Here is a 10,138-nt window from a genome sequence, read left to right as displayed (position 1 = left end):
TGCTGCTTCCGGCGATGGTATTACTGCCGAATCATCGGGTGAAGTCGCTGAGGATCTTGAACCCGGCACTGGGACCACCGACGGGCATGCCTCTGGAGACCAGGCATCTGAGGAAGTCGCACCGGGAGCTGACCAGGCTTCTGAGGACAACGCACCGGGAGCTGACCAGGCTTCTGATGAAAACGCACCGGGGACTGACAGCACTGACGAGTTTGTCATCCAAACCCCTGGCGGGGCCTACCCTGGAGGATCGAGCACCGACACCTACCCAACCGAAACCCCGACTGGCGGTTTTCCTAGTGACGTCACGTCACCAGAGACACCAGAAGAGGGCTCCGGGGACGACCTGTTCCCCGTGACCGAGGCCGGCGGCGTCACTCCGGGTCTTCCGACACAAACGCTGCCCCCTGGCCCAGTCGGCATCACCTCCGAGACTGCGGTCGGCGGTGCGGGCGCCACTGAGCAGACCCAACCGACCGGCACCGGTCAGCCCGCAGGCGGGGACGAAAACACACAACAGCCGACAGGTGAGCTCTTCCAGCGATCTGCCAGCGGGCATGTGGTTTGAAAGGAACTCATAACCAGGCTGATATTTGCGTTGTTCAAATCATCATATGTAAAACCACATGCGTGTGCTCAGGATGTTTTGTGGGCGAAATGTTAAACGCACTATTGAAATGTTGGTAACTTTCCCCTCCTACTCGCATGTGCATTATTTTGTGCTGAAAACAATTTCATGATTTCAGTTATCTCTACTGAGGTGCCCACCGCTGCTCTCCCTGAGTCTGAATCTCATACCTCGGAGGAGTCATCTGAGCTTGGAGCAGACGGACCTTCTGGCGAAGGTGAAGTCGAGACGCTGCAGGAAGGTCAAGACGCGTCCACCAGCACCGTCATTCCTCAGACAGATGGGGCTACCAATGCCCCGCTCCCCTCAGGAGACGGGGACAGCCAGTTGGTGGAGGGCTCCGGAGGCCAGACTGTAGGAGAGGAAGGTGTTATTCCGCCAGCAGGTGGTGACCAGGAACCAGGCGTGCCTACCGTTGGAGAAGATGGCGATGGAACCGAGCCGGAAAGCCAGAGTCAAGATGGCGACCTCACGATCATCGATACAGATGGATCTGGTATTGAGATCGATGAGACGCCTGGCTCGGGCGCGGGAGAGGAAGCCCCCTCAGACCAGACAGCTTCTGAAGTCACGTCCTCTTCTGGAGACGAAATACCTGTCGAGTCTGACGCTGCAGATGGCCAGTCTCAAGGACAAACGACTGGCGAGGATGGCACGATCTTCGTCCTTCCTGGAGGTGGACAAGGTGGGGAATACCCTGGTGTGGACGGTGTGTCCGATGGCCACGAGGGCTCTGCTTCAATGGCTGAAATACCCGAGAGCTCCAGCGAACAGATCGGGGAGGATTCGACAGCGGAGACCATTGAGGGGACCATCAACATTCCATCCATCCCTGACTCTGAGTTTGAGCAAATTGCCGGATCCAGCAACGAGGTGGAGGAAGGGAAGCCGACCGACACACCGCTGCCTGACAATCAAGGCGAGGAGTCTGGTGAGCTAGAGGACGGATCCGGCAGTCTTGGACCCGCCAGCGGGCATGGTGAAGACGGCCCTTCTCCAGACGAACTCCAAATCTCTGTGCCAGGCTCAACGGTGGATGAAGTGGTTACAGAAGTTGGGGAAGCTCATGGTTCGACAGAGACATCAGGCACTGATCCGTCTTCTCAGGATACCGAAGTTGACCCCAGTACTGACTTAGAGTCTGGTTCAGGCGCTCCGGTTGCCGGCGGTGAAAATGCTGAGGCAGCCTCGGATGGTTCGGATTCAGCCGTTGATGCACCCGAGATTTCTGGTGACGGAGATAATGTTGAGGCATCTGGATCGATTGAATACCTTCCCGAGCATAGCGGGGTCAGTACTGAACGCCCTGGTCCTGGTAGTGACCTTTCCGAGTCTGAGCTGGTGGACGCGCAGACCGAAGAGTCTGGCCAAGGTCCTGAAGCATCGACGGACGAGTACCCATACCCTCCAACCACTGACAATGAAGGTGTTGCAGATCCCGACTCAATTACTCAAGTGATAGAGACGTCTGGAGATGAGCTGATGCCGGGCAGTGACCAAGGCTCGATCGAAGGTACGCCATCCGGAAGCGGGGGTGACCTTCTCATCACGGTCCCTGATGGCACTCAGCCTGACGAGGGTCTTGATGAGGATGAATCGGAGGAGGTGTCTGGTCAAGGGATCGATTCACCGGTACCTGCTGGGGAAGGAGAGGAGGGTGGGTCTCAAGGGGAAATTTCTGCGCCAGGAACTGACCATGCAGCGCCTGCAGGCGAAGTGGGATCAGAAGAATCACCAGAACATGCTGATGGGTCTGGTGTATCCGTAGCTGACGGTGAACTGATCAACATCAGCATCCTCGAGGGGTCTGGCGACATTCCCACTTCTTCTGGAGAGACACCAGAAGCTCTGGAGGGCGAGTCCATGGTTGATATCGTCCCTGGTGATGACGTATCTACAACTACCGGACCTGACATACTCTCAGGATCAGAAGCCTCTGGGGATAAGCCTACCTCAGGTGATGAGCAGGCCATTCCTCAAACCCCCGGTGAAGGTGACGGTGTTCCGGAAAATCCAGAGGACCTAACTACCACCGATATGCTGCTTCCGGACCAAGAGAACCTTGGTGTCGGTGATGTATCCGGCACTGACGAAGGTCAAGAAACTCCTGCGTCTGGCCAAGAGCCAGCTATCATCCAAGGATCTGGAGCCGGGGAAATTAATGCTCCTGTAGGTGAACAAGGTTCGGCTACGATCGAGGGCACCGAAGGTGAGGAAGGTCTGGTTCCTGGAACAGTGACAGAGACAGGCACTATTGAAGGATCTGGGAATGAAGATCAGCAACCAATTGGTATCGAGGTTGTGGTTAGCATCGAAGGGTCGGGAGTTGACGAAGGTGAGATCCCGGGCACTGAGGAGGAAGGAAACGTCGTTGAGGGCTCTGCTTCCGAGGAAGATCAGCCATCCGGTTCACAAAATGTCCCGATTGAGCCTGGCACCACAGAAGAGGGAGCTTCCAACGAACAGACCTCGACCGCACAGACCCCAACCGAAGGCGATTCAGCCACAGAGATCCCCACGTCCCCCACCACGAAGCCTGCAGGAAGTGGGACTGGCGCCCAGCCTACCTACCCCGTCACTGATATCGACATTGGACCGTCCGGCATCGCATCGGAAGTTGATTCCGGCTCTGGCGACGTGACACCGGACGGCGATATCGAATCAGCCCTCATTGACGCGCTGAGCGACGCCCTCGGGCTCGGCTCTGGGGACGGCCATGACCAGACGGAGACTTCCGGAGACCAGCTGATCTCTATTGACGGCAGCGGACCGGCAGTGACGGAGCAGGAGATCGAAGAGGGGCAGCAGGGCTCAGGTGACCGTCCCGTGCAGCAGGAAGGCGTGGGCGAAGAACAAACGACGCCGGATAACGGGAGCGTGATTCAAGGATCTGGTGATGCGTCTGACCCCCACGCGGATGGTGATGGAACGGAGCCTTCCTTCGGCAGTGAGGGTGGTGCTCAGGGATCTGGCGAAATCCCCGCTCAGGGCGGTGAGAACACACAGACGCCCATGATTGAGGGTGTTGGTGAGATCGAGGGTTCTGGCGAGGATCCTGCCGGAAGTGTTCCAGATGGCGTGTCTGAATCAGCTACCGATATTCACGGACTTGTGCCCGGTGTCCAAACCACCGAGGCTCCTGTCATCACCGAAGTGATCCCCGGCTCTGAGACTACCGATGGTTCCCAGCCCGGCGAAGTGACCCCTGGCTCTGGGAGTACCGACGACTACAAGCCCGCCGAAGTGGTTCCCGGCTCTGAGACCACCGATGGTTCCCAGCCCGGCCAAGTGACCCCTGGCTCTGAGACTGCCGATGGTTCCCAGCCTAGCGAAGTGATCCCTGGTTCTGAGACCACCGATGGTTCCCAGCCCGGTGAAGTGGTTCCCGGCTCTGAGACCACCGATGGTTCCCAGCCCGGCCAAGTGATCCCTGGCTCTGAGACCACCGACGGTTCCCAGCCTGGCGAAGTGACTCCTGGCTCTGGGAGTACCGACGACTACAAGCCCGCCGAAGTGGTTCCCGGCTCTGAGACCACCGATGGTTCCCAGCCCGGCGAAGTGACCCCTGGCTCTGAGACTACCGATGGTTCCCAGCCCGGCGAAGTGACCCCTGGCTCTGAGACTGCCGATGGTTCCCAGCCTAGCGAAGGGATCCATGGTTCTGAGACCACCGATGGTTCCCAGCCCGGCGAAATGACCCCTGGCTCTGGGAGTACCGACGACACCAAGCCCGCCGAAGTGGTTCCCGGCTCTGAGACCACCGATGGTTCCCAGCCCGGCGAAGTGACCCCTGGCTCTGAGACTGCCGATGGTTCCCAGCCTAGCGAAGTGATCCCTGGTTCTGAGACCACCGATGGTTCCCAGCCCGGCGAAGTGACTCCTGGCTCTGAGACCACCGATGGTTCCCAGCCCGGCGAAGTGACTCCTGGCTCTGAGACCACCGACGGTTCCCAGCCCGGCGAAGTGACTCCTGGCTCTGGGAGTACCGACGACTACAAGCCCGCCGAAGTGGTTCCCGGCTCTGAGACCACCGATGGTTCCCAGCCCGGCCAAGTGACCCCTGGCTCTGAGACTGCCGATGGTTCCCAGCCCGGCGAAGTTGTTCCCGGCTCTGAGACCACCGATGGTTCCCAGCCCGGCGAAGTGACCCCTGGCTCTGAGACTGCCGATGGTTCCCAGCCCGGTGAAGTGGTTCCCGGCTCTGAGACCACCGATGGTTCCCAGCCCGGCCAAGTGATCCCTGGCTCTGAGACTACCGATGGTTCCCAGCCCGGCGAGGTGACTCCTGGCTCTGAGACTGCCGATGGTTCCCAGCCCGGCGAAGTGATCCCTGGCTCTGAGACTGCCGATGGTTCCCAGCCCGGTGAAGTGACTCCTGGCTCTGGGAGTACCGACGACTACAAGCCCGCCGAAGTGGTTCCCGGCTCTGAGACCACCGATGGTTCCCAGCCCGGCCAAGTGACCCCTGGCTCTGAGACTGCCGATGGTTCCCAGCCCGGTGAAGTGACCCCTGGCTCTGAGACTACCGAGGGTTCCCAGCCCGGCGAGGTGACTCCTGGCTCTGAGACTGCCGATGGTTCCCAGCCCGGCCAAGTGATCCCTGGCTCTGAGACCACCGACGGTTCCCAGCCCGGCGAAGTGACTCCTGGCTCTGGGAGTACCGACGACTACAAGCCCGCCGAAGTGGTTCCCGGCTCTGAGACCACCGATGGTTCCCAGCCCGGCGAAGTGATCCCTGGCTCTGAGACTGCCGATGGTTCCCAGCCCGGCGAAGTGACCCCTGGCTCTGAGACTGCCGATGGTTCCCAGCCCGGCCAAGTGATCCCTGGCTCTGAGACCATCGATGGTTCCCAGCCCGGCGAGGTGACTATCGATGGTTCCCAGCCCGGCGAAGTGATCCCTGGCTCTGAGACCACAGATGGTTCCCAGCCCGGCGATGTGACCCCTGGCTCTGAGACTGCCGATGGTTCCCAGCCCGGCCAAGTGACTCCTGGCTCTGGGAGTACCGACGACTACAAGCCCACCGAAGTGGTTCCCGGTTCTGAGACCACCGATGGTGCCCAGCCCGGCGAGGTGGCTCCTGGCTCTGAGACCACCGATGGTTCTCAGCCCGGCGAAGTGACCCCTGGTTCACAGACTACCGATGGTTCCCAGCCCGGCGAGGTGACTCCTGGTTCTGAGATTGCCGATGGTTCCCAGCCCGGCGAAGCGATCCCTGGCTCTGAGACTGCCGATGGTTCCCAGCCCGACGAAGTGACTCCTGGCTCTGGGAGTACCGACGACTACAAACCCGCCGAAGTGGTTCCCGGCTCTGAGACCACCGATGGTTCCCAGCCCGGCGAAGTGACCCCTGGCTCTGAGACTACCGATGGTTCCCAGCCCGGCGAGATGACTCCTGGCTCTGAGACTGCCGATGGTTCCCAGCCCGGCGAAGTGATCCCTGGCTCTGAGACTACCGATGGTTCCCAGCCCGGCGAGGTGACTCCTGGCTCTGAGACTACCGATGGTTCCCAGCCCGGCGAAGTGACCCCTGGCTCTGAGACTACCGATGGTTCCCAGCCCGGCGAGGTGACTCCTGGCTCTGAGACCACCGATGGTTCCCAGCCCGGCGAGGTGACTACTGATGGTTCCCAGCCCGGCGAAGTGACCCCTGGCTCTGGGAGTACCGACGACTACAAGCCCGCCGAAGTGGTTCCCGGCTCTGAGACCACCGATGGTTCCCAGCCCGGCGAAGTGACTCCTGGCTCTGAGACTACCGATGGTTCCCAGCCCGGCGAGGTGACTCCTGGCTCTGAGACTACCGATGGTTCCCAGCCCGGCGAAGTGACCCCTGGCTCTGGGAGTACCGACGACTACAAGCCCGCCGAAGTGGTTCCCGGCTCTGAGACCACCGATGGTTCCCAGCCCGGCGAAGTGACCCCTGGCTCCGAGACTGCCGATGGTTCCCAGCCAGCCGAAGTGATCCCTGGCTCTGAGACCACCGATGATTCCAAGCCAGCCGAAGTGATCCCTGGATCTGAAACGGACGATACCGTTGCTGGCGTCCAGCCGGCTGACTCGATGCCAGGAGAGACCTCTACAGACCTGCCTGCCGGTGGAGAACAGGAACAGACTCTCGAGAGCGCCAGTCAAACGGAGGCCGAGGACAAGGAGGACGGGCCGACGGCAGCAGTGCCCGGCGAAGGCTCGTGCCTGATTGACGGCGTTACCTACGGATCAGGCGTCTCTGTGCCTACCAGCAGCCAGTGTCAGATCAGCTGCGTCTGCTCCAACTCGGTCATGGAGTGCAAGACTCGCAGCTGTCCTGTTGCGCCCACGGGCAACTGCCGACCGTACTATACCAAGGGATCGTGCTGCCCCGCTTACGATTGCAGTGAGTATTAGCTTCATGCCCAAGGATGGCAATGGAGGTTAATCAGCGGTTTTTATTTAAAAGGTCTTGGATAAGCCAGAGGATATCTTTCAAGTGGTTTTCTGTTAAAAGCAATATATTGTAATGATGTAAAACGAACATTTATCACCGCGCGTAAAATCACGGTGGCCTTTTGTTAACTTTACAGCTGCAAGATACGCACATTACATCTTCGTTACCACTAGCATTCTGTGGATTCCTCGCTCACCTGCCCTTCCTTTTCCGCAGGTAACACGGTGGAGCCCCCCGTCACGCTGCAGTGTTATCTGGACGGCGTGATCCATGACGAGGGTGACGTCATTACTCACCCGGACCCGTGCAAGTACTGCCTGTGCCTGAGCGGCGAGGTGGTGTGCGCCACGCAGGTGTGCAGACGGCCAGACGAGCTGGAGGGCATGGACTGCCGCCCGCTGGCGGCCAAGGCTGGGCAGTGCTGCCCTTCCGAATACTCATGCGGTGAGTACGCAGGGAGTCAGCCGAGATCCCAATAGCTGTGAATACGCTTACTTATGTTAAAGTCACGAGAGAAAGGCATGAAACTGAGATACATATCACAGTACGTCACTAGTCAGCTGTATCCAGCGATAACAAACCGTGATAACATTGGGAAATTTGATCGTGGTTATATGGATGACTTCCGTCGCATGTCTGCTATCCTTCTGGTTATGACTCTGGGCCAAGTTTTTTATAATTTATACATGGGACTGTCGTTTTGCTGTTACAGACATCTCGGTGCTGGAGAGCCTGAATCTGACGGCGTCAGAGCTGCCCGGCGGCGTGTCGTCTGGTTCTGTCGTCGTCACTACGGAAGGACCGGGCCAGGAGGTTATCAGCGTCTCCACCGCAGCCCCAGACGTCCAGTCACCCTCCACGGAGGGCCCAGGCATCGAACAGCCGAGCACGGAGAAGCCAGCATCGACTAGTCAGGAGGGTGAGCCTGGTAGCGAGGAGGGTACCTACCTACCTCTGCCGGGCGAAGATAACATCCCTGGTCACGGCTCGCAAGAAACGCCCATCGATAGCAACATCGATGTTTCCGGAGGCAGTGGAGGACAAGGTGTGGACGACAACGTCCTTGGAAGTGGCGATCAGCCAATAGACACTGCTGAAGGTTCCAGTCAGACTAGCGATGAAACCCTAGAGGGTGAAGACAAGCCTGTGGAGGGTGAGGAAAAGCCCACGGTGCCTACAACAGAATCGGCTGAGGGTGAGGAGAAGCCCACTGATCCCGCGGCGGGATCTTCTCAGGTTGCTGTGGAGCCTGCCGAAGGCGATGACGGAGCTGCAGAGGGCGAGACTAGTCCCACCGATGCTGTTACTGGAAACACTGAAGGCGAGAACAAACCAACTGACCCTGCTTCCGGATCTGACCAGGGTCCCCGCTGACCAGCTGGTGACAGAGGGAAGTGGATCTCTATCTCAGCAAGCAATGATCCCAATACGGGCTCAGAACAGATCATTGACAACGAAATCGATATTGAAGATGTTCTGGAATCCGTAAGCGGGGAGCCAGATGCTGGTGTACAGGGAAGTGGTGAGGATCCCGAGGATTTCACACCCGAATCCGTCGATGGTGTTTCAGAGGCTGGTGAAGGACGTTCACAGTCCCGGCGATCCTGTTGCCGGAGGGGTTTGCCGAGGGTGTTGATAAGCCAGTGGACAGCAATGAAAAACCCGCAAGAGGACGTGGATAAGCCTGTGGATGCTGATACCAGGCCTACAAGTCCCGATGCCGGACTCTGGTCAGGAAGTCATCGACCAGCTGACGACAGAAGGCAGTGGACCTCCTCTCAGCAAGGCGATGGCCTCGAAGTAGGCTCAGGACAACAGGAGACTCAAACTGAGATCGACATTGGGGATGTTCCGGAATTCGAAGACGGGGATTCAGATGCTGGTGTACAAGGAAGTGGCAAGGACCCTGAGGATTCCATACTCGGAGCTGGTGGTGGCATCCGGCGAGGCGGTCGAAGCACGGTGAATAAACCCGTCGATCCTGTTGGTGGGTCCGAGAGCGATGGAGAGCCTTTGGAAGGTGAGGACAAACCCACCGACCCTAACGCTGGATCTGTTCAGAGCGAAGACAAGCCGGCGGGTCCCACTACCGGAATTGATCAGGACATCGATGACCAACTGGTAACTGAGGGCAGTGGTTCTACAGCTCATCAAGATGACCTAGAGCCAGGCTCAGGACAGGAGGAAAATGAAACAGATGCCACTGAGGACGTCCTGGGGCTCGGCGAGCATAGCCCAGACACTGGTATCCATGAAAGTAGCGAAATTCCTGAGGAGGGAAGCGGAAGTGACGATAAGCCAAAAGATCCCAATGTTGGATCTGTTGAAGGTGCTGAAGGGTCTACCGTGGGTGAAATTCAGTCGGTAGAGGGCGAGGATAAGCCGGCAGTGGGTGATCACAAACCTATCAGCCCCGAAGCTGGAGCCGGTCAGGGGTTCCTGACCAGGTGACAACAGATGGCAGTGAAGAAAAGCCGTCTCAGGATGGCGATGGTCTGGAGCTAGGATCAGGACAGGAAGAGCCAGATACAGATAATAATATTGAAGATGTCCTTGGAGTTGGAGATGTTGAGACCGATCCTGGTGTCCAGGGAAGCGGGCAAGGCCCCCAGGATCTACCCACTGGGCCTGAAGAAGGAAGTGAAGAGAGTACCGACAAGGGCAGTGGGGAGGCGGAAGAGGGCGTTATTACTCCCACGGATCCAAACGATCAGACCACCATCGACACACTCGTGACGGACGCCACTGGCTCTCAACCTCAGCAAGTTGATGACCTAGAGCCAATCTCAGGGCAAGACGGGATCCAAGCTCCAATCGACACTGATGGTGTTTTGGGAGGCGCCGAGCCAGGTGCTGGCACCGCGGAAAGTGACGAAGTCCCTGAGGGTGTCTCTGAATCTGAAGAGGGCGTTGTACAGATCCCCGAGGGAGCGAAAAGCCTGTCGAGGGTATCGAATCTCCATCTACTCCTGAATCGTCTTCTACCACTGGCTCAACTGAGTCAGAAACAATGATCGTCGACCCTGAGTCAGGGAAGGAGACTACCGACAATGGTATCAGTGCTGTTTATCCAACTGAAGAGGCGG

At 58.6% G+C, this 10,138-nt stretch overlaps 1 protein-coding gene across 1 annotated transcript; it reads left to right on the top strand.

Moving 5' to 3' along the window:
- On the top strand, positions 1-8,426 carry LOC119098970 (mucin-22). Its single transcript, XM_037222021.1, has 5 exons — positions 1-527; positions 747-3,899; positions 4,755-7,001; positions 7,269-7,496; positions 7,765-8,426. Exons 2-5 carry the CDS (start codon positions 1,370-1,372, stop codon positions 8,424-8,426), a joined length of 5,667 nt encoding a protein of 1,888 aa, XP_037077916.1. The 5' UTR covers positions 1-527; positions 747-1,369.
- The last annotated feature ends 1,712 nt before the right edge of the window (positions 8,427-10,138 follow it).

This window comes from Pollicipes pollicipes, unplaced genomic scaffold (assembly GCF_011947565.3).
Source record: "Pollicipes pollicipes isolate AB1234 unplaced genomic scaffold, Ppol_2.1 Scaffold_4740;HRSCAF=5597_pilon_pilon_pilon, whole genome shotgun sequence".
Lineage (NCBI taxonomy): Eukaryota > Metazoa > Arthropoda > Thecostraca > Pollicipedomorpha > Pollicipedidae > Pollicipes > Pollicipes pollicipes.
The sequence above is the reverse complement of the archived record's forward strand: the minus strand, read 5'-3'. Positions and strand labels throughout refer to the sequence as shown.

Excerpts from the sequence above, each read along its gene's own strand:
- LOC119098970 (XM_037222021.1), top strand. The coding sequence starts at position 1,370 with ATGGCTGAAATACCCGAGAGCTCCAGCGAACAGATCGGGGAGGATTCG. Across the intron at positions 7,002-7,268 it reads CTGCCCCGCTTACGATTGCA|GTAACACGGTGGAGCCCCCC; the intron begins GTGAGTATTAGC and ends CCTTTTCCGCAG. Across the intron at positions 7,497-7,764 it reads CCCTTCCGAATACTCATGCG|ACATCTCGGTGCTGGAGAGC; the intron begins GTGAGTACGCAG and ends TTGCTGTTACAG.